Below are 12,600 nucleotides of genomic sequence, written 5' to 3' on the forward strand. Positions count from 1 at the left end.
GAGGGTGAGACACGACAAAGAAGCCATGGACACGTGTGCATTCTAAGGACGCTGTACCCCATCGTATGCCACTATCAAACGATGGGCCAGAGACATTAAGCATGGTAGCCAGAGTTTGGAAGATGACCCTATCCAGGCAGACTTGCAACTGCAACCTCCAAGGAAAATATGAACAAAGTGCACCATATTGTCCTAGAAAATAGACGAGGATCGACTGCTGAAATGGAACAAAGAACTGGTTTGTCACATGGATCCACTGAATATATCCTCTACCACCATTTGAACATGTTTAAGGTTTGTGCAAGATGGAGCCCCAAAATACTCACGGACGAGATGAAGGAGACCAAGGTGACAATCGCACTATCACTCTTGACCAGGTTTAAACACAACCCTTGCAGATGATTTCCACTCTCGTTTGGTAACCTGCGATGAAACCTGTTTATTTTACTGCGACCAAGAGAACAAACAGGAATCCAGGGAGTGGATCTCCGAAGACCAAAAAATTCAAGGCGTCAAGATCCTCCAAGGGGATCATGGTCACTGCCTTCTGGGATAGCCAAGGCACCACTGAAGTTGACTACTGACCATATGGTACTACAATGGGTGGTGAAAACTCGTATTATGCTGACCTTCTACGACGCCTGCACCATTCTGTCGAGGACGAGAGTAGGCCTGGAATAAACCTGTTGTGGCATGCTCCTTCACCAAGACAAGGCAGCTATACAGATATGTGGATATGAACCGTTGCCTCACTCGACATATTCACCTGTCCTGGCTGCCAGTAACAACACCTGTTTGCAGATATGAAGTAACGCCTTCGTGGAAGGAGACGATGATAAACTCAAAGAGGCTGCGGAAAGATGTTTAAGGATCAGACTTCCAACTTTTACTGGGAGAGTTTGCAGGTCTCCTCGAGATGGGAAAATGCATCAGTGTACAGGGGGATTACGAAGAAAAATGAAGTATGAAGTAAAACTTTTTGTCTACTCTGTCACTATGAGGTTAAAAACTTTCTGACCTTGGTTCACACACACACACACACACACACACACACACACACACACACACACACACACACACACACACACACACACACACACACACACACACACACACACACACACACACACACACAGATTGGTAAGAAAAAATGTGCTTCACAGCAGGAGCAGGGGTAATTAAGTGCAGTGTATAACAGAAAATTCTTTTATTAAATATGGTGAAATTTTTGAAAATATATAAAGAGAAGTAAAATAATAGACGTCAGCGTCATAAGGTGAATCAGATCAGTATGTCGGCGTTGGTATTCGTGCACTTCCAGTGACTCGTTCATTCCGTTGTCGGTAGTTCCTTGGATTTATTTACTTGGACTCGTCGGAGCCGTAGCTGCGGTGCTCGAAGGAGGCTGACTCGTAGGAGTCTGGGTAACGAGCCTCACCCTCGTACTGGACGTCAGCGATGTAGCCATCGTCACCGTCCACTTGGTAAGCGACCCTCTGCAGGCGACCGTCGGGCAGGTGCACGTAGTACGACCCCTGGGTGTTGTCGCCATCACGACCCTCCTGGTGACCGAAGTCGTTGCCAGAGGAGTCATCCCTCACGGCCCAGTTGAAGTCGTACCTGGCCTCACCGGACTCGTAGGACTCGAATGACTGTTGGTGGAAAGTGTCTAAATTAACAGCACGAACGAAAAGACTCCCATCTGGAGATGATATGACCATGGAAACAAAGTCCCTGACTATGTATAAATGAATAGTTATAAATAAATAAAGGCCGTAGTGACTACTAACAAATATACAGTACTTATAACTGATATAAATGGAAACATTTAAATCAGCTAGATAATGAAAGAAAAAAAAAGTTTTAGTATGCCTTCTCCGGTTGCGTAAAAAAAAAAAAAAAAAGTGACCTACCCTAGATTCACCGTAGGATTCACGGCTATCAGCGGCGACCAGGGCAGCCAGGCCCAGTAGGATGAGGATCTGGACACGGCAGAGAGGAACGCATTACTCATTGGTTCATACACATTACCCACAGCTAAGATAAACGAAATCTTTTGAAAGTACCTTAGAATATTTAATGACACGTAATTAATAGGAATCAGATACAGTAGCAGAATATCCAAGAATGAATATGCCCATCCCGAAGATATGGATCTATTGAAAATCACACACACACACACACACACACACACACACACACACACACACACACACACACACACACACACACACACCTCCCTCTCCATCTCTCCCTCTGTATATGTATATAATCACGTGGAAATATGCGTCCCTCTTATTCACTGATTAACGATATCATCTGGACATCCACTGAAGTACTTGCTCGTTCAAGGACAATGTTAATCCGTACCTTGGCGTTCATTGTGATGTGTGCAAGTGTGTGGACGAACCGCAACTGAGGAGCCTACCGCTCTGGTCCCAATATATACCCTCACCCAACCGCCTTCACCTCACCAACTTCATTTCATAACTTGCCCCGCCCTTGTCCTATTACTCTACAAGAGGCATTGGCAAGAATATTTTTGGAAAGAATTTGTGACCGAATGTGGCAAGGTATTTCTCCCCTAATAGAGGCGCAAAAAATAGTAATTATTCAGCGATTCGGTAGTACTGTCAAAGCGCATTCACCTATATGCTGTCATTGTTAAATCCATTTCCTACTAAGATATCATCTAATTTTGTAATATTGGTTGTCGTCACTGACCGGAGGGACTGATGAGTTGAAGGAACCTACTTTTATTGCCATTCTTGTGTTGAATAAAAGCATGGACACCATAATCATTAATTAACTCATAACGCAGAGATTGTAGAGAAAAAGTAGATATATAGTTGCTTGTGTGCTTTTCTTTTTCATGCAAAGGATTCCCTCGAACTGTTTCCTCACTCATGTGGCACTTAACCGTTGGTCTGGATTCCTTGCGTGTGAGTATGAATTCTGTGAGTATGGATGTGGATTGCGTGAGAGTGGGTGTGTACTCCGTCGCTGGAAATTCTGTTAGTGTAGTTACTATGGTCGCTGTTTCTGTGGGTGTGAATTCTGTGTTGGTGGATTTTGGGGGGAGTGTTTGTGAATTGTGTAGGTGTGAGTTGTGTGGGTGTGGGCGTGAATTCTCTGCGTGTGAATTCTGTGAGGTATAAGTGTGGATTTTATGGGTGTGAATGTGAATTGTTTGGGTCTTGGTGTGGATTCATTGGATATGGATATGGATTAGATGGCTCCGGATGTGGATTTTTTGTTAATCATTGTCATGTATTGTGTACTGAGTTTGTGGGTGTGAGTGTGACTTTTTGGTTGGGTGTTGAATATAATAGTGTACGCTTGAATACTGTGGCGTGGGGATATGGGTGTGCACTCTGTGGATGTGGGATGGGAGTCTGTCAGTCTGGACTGTGTGTGTGTATATATATATATATATATATAAATATATATATATATATATATATATAAATATATATGTGTGTGTGTGTGTGTGTGTGTGTGTGTGACAATTTATTCCTTAGCAAAGGGCTTTGCTCATCCTGCTACAGATAAATGTCGATTATGCAATTAACGTATACGAAGCCTTTGGGTGCTGGAGAGGGGCGCCTTTGAGAGGTGACATTTAGCTGGACGGCCCCGCTGCCTGGCAAAGCAAACGCCTCTCAACAGTCTCTCTGTTCCTTGAAAAGTGGATGGTGGAAAGCAAGTGGGTAACTTCTGCCTGCAGTCTACTGGGTAAACATTCGTTTGAACCTTGGGTTATAACAACTACTACCCGCACGAAGCATTTTACTGCCTCTGTTTGTATATGAGTATGTACGGTACCTTTACTCTCCAGCTACTCTGGTTCTTAATGAAATTCTCATAAAATAATTGGAATGAATTTATTGAGGCAGCATAAACGTGAAAGGATAAACTGTGTTACCTTCTCAAGCTCCAACACCTTATCAGCAGCGCGTAGTATTTGGCGCGACCATGAAAGAATTATTAATGCTGACTGCATTTTCGGATGTCGTGCATTCCGGTATCCAAGATCTCATCTAGTTTAAGATTAAGCCTATCAGTTTACTGCTGACACTTCTAAGATTCTGCCTGTAGAGAAGCTGCCTCGAAACACAAATATCACTGATTAAGTGAATTATGAGTGATGGTCAATCAACCTCGACGTACGCCGGCCAGCCGGATGCCGGGCACCATTTCAGCAGTCGGCATCATGTCTGCGTATGATGCATTGCGAGACTCATTCAGTCTCCTCTGCTTTTCATGCACTGAACAAAAGAAAAAAAAAGAATCTATTAATTTTCAAAAATGGCTAAATTACGCTGGGTTAGTTTTGATCACACAGGGTTATATATAATATATATATATATATATATATATATATAGAGAGAGAGAGAGAGAGAGAGAGAGAGAGAGAGAGAGAGAGAGAGAGATATAACACCAAGTATATAGACAGAGAGATGATTGAGAAATGAATATTGCTTGGTGAGTGGATGGAAGGACAGACACAAAGATGGATTTATAGGTAGTTCTCAAAATACAATGGTAGATGGGTGCACAGTTAGACAGATACACAGAAGAAATAGATGGATGAACAGAGGAATGGGTAGAGCGCCTGACTCGAGACCAAAGAGTCTTGACTTCGCGCTGCGCGTGAGTAAGCTCCCTTGTCGGGAGAGGTAGTGCTCTCCTCTCACCTAGCGGGTTGTAGCAGCCGTGGCTGAGTGGGTTACAGCGCTCTGATCGAAGGGTCAGAGGTTCGAGCCCACCCAAGGGTCATTGGTAGACATCGGGAAGGGTATCAGGTCATAAAGTACAACATGCGCCAGGGGTAACGCCTATATATATATATATATATATATATATATATATATATATATATATATATATATATATATATATATATATATATATATATATATATATATATATATTAATGGAGCCTCTGTGGTACAGTGGTAGAGTGTGCGTTTCGTACACGGGTGAACCAGGGTTCGCGTCCCGCCAGGGTAATAAACTTTGGGAGTGTTCACCCAGCCACGTACTGCATTGGCGGACACAAGGGGTGCTGTTGTTCAAATAGTGTCGCTTACTATAAAGTATGCTTGCACCCAGTCGGCTTGCGCGGGCCGATTACACTTGGTTCACAGACTACACACACATCCAAAGCCACTCCAACACTACAATTACACTTACAAGCACTTCTCACCCTACATACAATCTCTACCAAACAGCCTAAGCCACTTGGTAGAGATACATTGGCTGTACCGTCCCGACTTTGGTCGGGATAGGTCGGTCCTTCAGTGTGATCCTCAAACGGTTGATGATGATGATGATGATATATATTAATTCAAATATACATAGTTCTCTCTCTCTCTCTCTCTACATACGGATCGATAGAAGAATAGAGCGATCGATCTATAGGTAGGAAGATACATAGAGACTGATAGACAGATAGTGGTACTGTGCCATCTGATAAGTCTCTTTCATTGGCCAGAACCTGTAATGGCAAAGAATCTCTACAATATCTATTCCCTACCGTTAACTGAAAGACAAACTAAATTACTTTTTGCTGAACGGTTCGGACCCTCCTATGTCTGGAATGTACACTTTCCCCAAAGATCCGGCAGGAAAACAACTTGGTTGTTCTAATTTTATTTGCTAGGTTTCTAATTCTGATCTACAGGTTCCTGTGAGAATGAATGAACAGTTAGTATATAACCCTATATATACGCTTCCTGCACTTGCTTATCTTTATCTTTGTTGTATTTATATATTTCACAGTTATTATTGTCGTCTTCATTGTCGTTTTGCCTTTTTCTTTACTTTGTCATTATTCGTCTGTTTTTGCTCTCCCTTTAACTTTTCTTTTTTATCTTTCTCTTCCTATTTTTAAAGTTGAGGTGCCCCCCTCCCCCCTCTGTGTAAACCTGACCCCTTCAGAGGAGATCATTCAGTCTTTAGGGTTGACCCCGAGGGGTGTTGCAGGAAGAGGTCTATGTTGCTATGCTTCAGTATTTTTTTTCCATCATCTTCATCGTCTCCCTTTTCGTTTGTACCTCTGTTTTTTTCGTTGATTTCGTTTTCATTGTCAGTAAGTGCTCAGATTTCCTCTCCCATTAATACATTTTACTGAACACATTTATGTACATCTTTATTTTCGGGAAGAAACTGACTTCTCAACATACTGTAACTTTCTGATTCATCGTATTATTCTTGAACCTTGCTTTGGATTGTTTTTCTTCAAGCTAATAGTTTTAAAAGCATTTCCTGTCCCAGTTACTATTATGAATTACGTAATCAGCACATTTTCATTCATCTTGTTTACAAACATCTCTCAGATCAAATGCTTTTCTATATGCCATTTACACCAAGGAGCGACTCTTGCAAGTGTAGTATTTTAGCGAGAGAGAGAGAGAGAGAGAGAGAGAGAGAGAGAGAGAGAGAGAGAGAGAGAGAGAGAGAGAGAGAGAGAGAGAGAGAGAGAGAGAGAGAGAGAGAGAGAGAGAGAGAGAGAGAGAGAGAGAGAGACCTCATTCTTACAGTCGAATCGGGGCACATCATTAGGAACGAATAAGACTCACCACACAGCACTCCACTGAGGAAGATGGTGATCAGGCGTGAAAAGTTGCGGTAACTTCTGAGCAATGATAATAGTTTTGACTTTATTCTAGTGTAATACATCGAATTTATATATTTATTCATTTATTTTATTTATTTATTTATTTTTGCAAATTGCTTGAGATATACAGGATACTATTGAATTCTGTATTTTCTGTAACTTTGAGGCTGCACTGAACCAGTCTTCAAGACTGAAGAGTAAGGATCAGAACCAAAACATTTATATACCGGAGAATTTACTTCCTTCTGTCCCCCGTCTTAACCTCAGTGCTCGCTACATGTTTTTGATAGTAAAACCTATCCATTGGTTAGTTACATCATTTAAACAAATATATACTGCCTGCAAAAGTTTTCTCGTTTGTTTATCAAAGCTCTTTTCAATGACTACAGTTTCATCCCATTTTGGTATATGTCTTTACTCATCTATGCCAGAACTAGGGATTTCCATAGTCTGTTTGCTTACATTAGTTTTGTGCTTCCACGATTTTAGTTTCAAAGCCTTGTTATGCATCTCTTCCTATGTACATTACTGACATAATTTGCACAGCACGTTGTAGACTGTACTCTTCTCATCTCTAATTCATTCCTGTGCAGTTTTAATTGCATCACTGATTAAAATTCCTGAGGAAGCTCCATAAACGTCTCGATTCTAGTCCTTACACCTCAGTGTCTGATGATGGTTTATGTTAGAAGAAATCAAGCTCTATCCTGTGCATCTCACCCATCCAGTTTATCCACTTGCCACAATAGATAGGCCAAATATAATTATGTCTTGACAATGCTCGTAGTCAGCAGTCTGATACAAGTCATAGTAGCAGATTGCTAGACATACCCCAACACGTTTGTTTCTTGTCACTTTATGCAAACCACACAAATGTAAGGTAGTACAAATATTAGCTGCAGTCATCTTTTAAAACTTCCGACGAACAATACTGGTTTATTCGTACATCCAGCTACCTATCACTGTGGACTGATAGCCTATTGTAGAAAAATAAATAGTAATGTACCTGCAGGGGAAGAAAAGAGGACATAGTTAAGTTCACTACGTAACGGAGATTTCGTTTAATAAATAAGGTCAAACATTCGGCAATAAATAATGATCAATGAAATCCTGGGTTGTAGTGCGAGGAGGTGGATCGGATCAGTATGTCGGCGTTGGTATTCGTGCACTTCCAGTGACTCGTTCATTCCGTTGTTGTCAGTTCCTTGGATTTATTTACTTGGACTCGTCGGAGCCGTAGCTGCGGTGCTCGAAGGAGGCTGACTCGTAGGAGTCTGGGTAACGAGCCTCACCCTCGTATTGGACGTCAGCGATGTAGCCAGTGTCACCGTCCACTTGGTAAGCGACCCTCTGCAGGCGACCGTCGGGCAGGTGCACGTAGTACGACCCCTGGGTGTTGTCGCCATCACGACCCTCCTGGTGACCGAAGTCGTTGCCGGAGGAGTCGTCCCTCACGGCCCAGTTGAAGTCGTACCTGGCCTCACCGGACTCGTAGGACTCGAATGACTGTTGGTGGAACGATATCCAAATTAACAGTAAGTACAAAAAAGTAGTTTTTTGTGATGCTAAAAACATATTCCTCAGATATATATGAGTGAATGAAAATATGAATAGTAGCTAATAACAAATATAGCGGAAAACAGTTAAACCAACTAGATGAAAAAAAAAGTGAAACAAAAGCTTTAGTCGGCCATAGTTCTTGAGTAAAATGAAAAAAAGAAAATGAAACAAGTGACCTACGCTGGAATCACCGTAGAATTCACGGCTATCGGCGGCGACCAGGGCAGCCAGGCCCAGCAGGATGAGGATCTGGACACAGCAGAGAGGAAAACATAAGTCATTGGTGTATATGCAGTATATTACCAAGAGCAACAATGAGGCAGGTTATTGTTCATACTGTGAAAACATTTTGTATTGTTTTACGCATTCCATATTAATTAAGTGACATGTTAAGAATATTCCAAGACAGAAATATGTTCTGCGAAGGATGAACTGAAAGTAATATTATTGCTATGTATTTCGCGCCGAATTACTCCCCTAATTTTTGCTTAACCCCATCCATTTTTGTCTGTTTGCCAACCCTTTTGACTATCAGAACTTCTCTCTCTCTCTCTCTCTCTCTCTCTCTCTCTCTCTCTCTCTCTCTCTCTCTATGATACCAAGAGACAACTTCATTTTGCCTGAGATATTCATGCTGCTCATTGCTTTAAAGTCATTAAAAAAAAAAAAAAAATCAACTGTTTACTATAGGTGGGTGCTGTAGTGATTCAGGAAACGACCAACATGTGTTTCTCTACATTACCCTCCTAGGATTATCCTAATGTCTCCATAACTATTTGCTCCCTCTTGGACGTTGTTTACTCATACCTTAGCGTTCATTGTGATGTGTGTGAGTATGTGGACGTCCCGTAACTGGGGAGGCAACCGCTCCGGCCTCAATTTATACCCTCACCTGCCCTCCCTCTCCTCATCAGTCTATTTCCTCACCTGCCCTGCTTCTTCTCGTCCTCTCCTCAGCCTTACCTCCGTTAACCCAGTTTTTGTAGGGTTATTGCAATATCACCGAAGGTCAGCCGATACACTTAACTTCTACATTAACATAGGAGGATGACACTTGAAATTTTACTCCTGTAAAGTTATTCTTGGTAATTATTTGTGAATTTTAAGAACTTAGCATATTCCTGCCTTTTTATCCTGCTTAGATCTTGAATGAATACAAAATACTCACTGAGTGTTAATCATTACTGTGGCATGAATGTTTCAGATAATCATTTAATTTATTCAGCACTGCTTGGGTCTGGCGAATTTAGATTACAACTGTAAGCAAGGACACTTTACTTGGATCATAGGTCGCCAGGCATTTATATGAGAGTGACGCGTGGTTACATTTTACTGATTATTATTATTATTATTATTGTTGTTGTTGTTGTTGTTGTTGTTGTAGTTGTTCTTGATATTATTATTATTATTATTATCATCATTATTATTATTATCATTATTATATGTGTTGTTATCCCTATTCTTGGTGGTGGTGGTGGTGGTTGTAGGAGAAAGCTTTAACGCCAATAAGTACCACGCCCAAACCGGCCACTGCTGAACCCCCATTTTCACAGTGTGTTAAGTGTGGGCCTGAACCCCCACATACTGCTGTCCCCTCCCACTGCGTCCACCTCCTTCACCCTTTTTTGTGATGTCTGATTGCACTAGGACCGTCTCTAATGCAACCTCCACCTACCAACACTTACCATTCCCGTCCCTCTCCCCGCCTACTCCCCGACTCATTCATTATCTGGCTACCCCATGTCTTCTTATATTCTACCCGTCATACAACACCCATCTTCACAGGGTATACTTCACCATCAATTAACATCCCAGCCTGTCCTGCCCACCCCCTTCCATCACCTCACCCTTCATCTATAGCGTCACGTCAAACTACTAAGACAGTTTTGTTCCCTTCATGTTATGCGATTTTGACAGGGTGTATTCATTCCACTCTGCCTCACCACTACCTCCATCTATGGCTTTCCTTCAACCCCATCCGCCCACCTTCCTTTTACCCCACCCATTTACAGTATACTCTCTTGTGATGAATATTATAACACTGACGTATACTTCAGCTCGACCTACAAAGGCTATATTCCCGGGGTATACTTTGCCTATGATACATCGCCACTTACTATCATAACAGTCCATTCTGTCCAATTGACTCCCATACCACAGACCACACCCAGTGCTGAAGTCTGAATTGTCACGTGTAACATCAACAAAAACAACAATAACAAAGGCAATAATAATAATAATAATAATAATAATAATAATAACAATAATAATAGCAACAACAACAACAATAACAATAACCATAACCATAACAATAACTATAACAGTAATAACAACAATAACAACAATAATGACAATAACAACAACAATAACAATAACAACAATAACAATAGCAACAACAATAACAATAATAATAACAATAATAATAATAATAATAATAATAATAATAACAACAGCAACAACAACAACAGTAATAATAATTATAATAATAATAATCCGTCCATCCATCCATCATCCAATCCTACGTTGTCCCATGAGGAGCGTAGGGGCCCAGGGCTAGGCAGTTGGTCCCGACATTTAAGATGAGAGTGAACCAATAAAATGCTACTACTACTACTTCTACTACTACTACTAACAATATTGCCCCATAACGTCACTTTCTTGCTCACACCTCTTTGCCTCTGTATTAATCTGAATGGACATTATGTACCTGAACAAACCTTAAATAACTCAGAATATTAAACGATTGGACTGACTGGCTGATCTCTGGTATACGCCTTCAATGGTATGATTTTATGCGATGTTAACTGAACCTTAGCCACCGTGATGGACCTGTCTGAAAGCACATTAATCGACTGAATAATCCTCAGTACTGTTGAAGAAGTTTATTTGGACACAGCTAAATCGACTGGATAATTCTCAGTACTGTTGATGAAGTATGTTTGAACACAGCTAAATCGACTGAATAAACCTCAGTACTGTTGTGAAGTATGATTGGACACAGTTAAATCGGCTGATTAATCCTCAGTACTGTTGATGAAGTACGTTTGGACACAGCTAAATCAGTACTGTTGATGAAGTGTGCCTGGACACAGCTAAATGAACCAGAAGTACTAAACTGCATCTAAACTTAGCTATATGGATGTGACTGCATGTAAACTGCTATGGATAAGCCTACTGGGATGTGAAGACCCAGAGTGGACGAAGCTGAACCTTAAGGACCCTGTATTAGTCTGACTTAGCCTGGATGATGTGAAGGAGGTGAATGGACTGTACAGACCTGGTCAGGCTTGTTAGGACCTGAAAAGACCTCACTGGGTATGAATCGCCTTATAATGATGTAGTATGATGTGATTAAAGCGAAATAGATATGTTGGATCTAATAAAGACTTGAACTTGCATCCTTGAACCCACATCCTAATGAACCTTACTGACAGCGACTGGTTTCGAACAGACCTCTTCTGATTCGAACCGGACCGGATGAGAAGGATCTTGAAGGATCATACTTGAACTGAATGAACTTAACTAGACTTGAACTGCAGTGAACATATTTAACTGGTTCCGAATTGTTCTAAGATGATATGGAATGACCTAACTGGGCTAAAATGAGTGTGATTACCCGATGGATCTGCAGTGGGATTCGTGATCCAGAATGATCTTGGCCTTGAATGGACTTGGGTTACTCTGAACGGGACTGTAGGTGAAGGACGTGAATGAAGATTAAATAACTTGGATGGATCTGATCGAACCTAAGTGACCTTGAATTAATCTTAATGAACTAAAGCTGACCTAACTGGAACTAAAATGTCAGGGATGAGACTATGGCTGCTCTGACTTGCCTCATTTAACCACTGTATTAATTTGTTCGTAGTTAATTTACGCTGGAAAATCACAGGCCTTTCCCACTGTTGTTATTATGGCGATATTTCAAGTTATATTTTGGTGGCTAATGATTATGCCGACACGACTTGGGGACATGCTCAACGATCGCGCCCTTTAAGCTTGGGAGATCAACAGGTCAATGGCTTCAGATGATATGCATTAGATATCACAAAAAGTAGCCCTATATTAGTGAGATAATAATTCATATCACTGTAATCAAGCTTTTCATAATCATCATTATCATCGTCGTCGCCGTCATTATCATCTTGAACTCGATGACCAAAATCAGAAAGGAAACACTACGTTCTAAGCAGCACTGTAAAATTATAAGCATCTATTAAAGGAAACTGGTCACATAGTAGTACACTTTCCCTGTAGCTTCAGACCCGACAAACAATGATTTCCTGCAAAAACTGAATTCTAGGCTCGGTTGCGTATGTGGGTTAGAGCAGCGTAGGTTTACTCATACGCCAGTCTCATCATCCGCTTCTGCCTCGTACTGGATTGTCTTTTTTGAGATGCATGGCTGGTTTTTGTTA

The 12,600-nt window shown here is 41.3% G+C and overlaps 2 protein-coding genes across 2 annotated transcripts; both read right to left on the reverse strand.

Moving 5' to 3' along the window:
• Nucleotides 1-1,361: 1,361 nt before the first annotated feature.
• LOC145403152 (pro-resilin-like) lies at nt 1,362-2,382 on the reverse strand. The gene is made up of 3 exons (XM_080274973.1): nt 2,371-2,382; nt 1,925-1,982; nt 1,362-1,669 (listed from the first exon to the last, which is right to left on the reverse strand). The coding sequence occupies exons 1-3, from the start codon at nt 2,380-2,382 to the stop codon at nt 1,362-1,364; spliced, it is 378 nt and encodes a 125-aa protein (XP_080131099.1).
• A 5,455-nt stretch (nt 2,383-7,837) lies between these two features.
• Nucleotides 7,838-9,001, reverse strand: LOC145403153 (pro-resilin-like). The gene is made up of 3 exons (XM_080274974.1): nt 8,990-9,001; nt 8,382-8,431; nt 7,838-8,174 (listed from the first exon to the last, which is right to left on the reverse strand). Exons 1-3 carry the CDS (start codon nt 8,999-9,001, stop codon nt 7,838-7,840), a joined length of 399 nt encoding a protein of 132 aa, XP_080131100.1.
• Nucleotides 9,002-12,600: the final 3,599 nt, after the last annotated feature.

Source organism: Coenobita brevimanus, chromosome 60, assembly GCF_032717465.1.
Source record: "Coenobita brevimanus isolate Jiangsu-jjx chromosome 60, ASM3271746v2, whole genome shotgun sequence".
NCBI classification, from domain to species: Eukaryota; Metazoa; Arthropoda; class Malacostraca; order Decapoda; family Coenobitidae; genus Coenobita; species Coenobita brevimanus.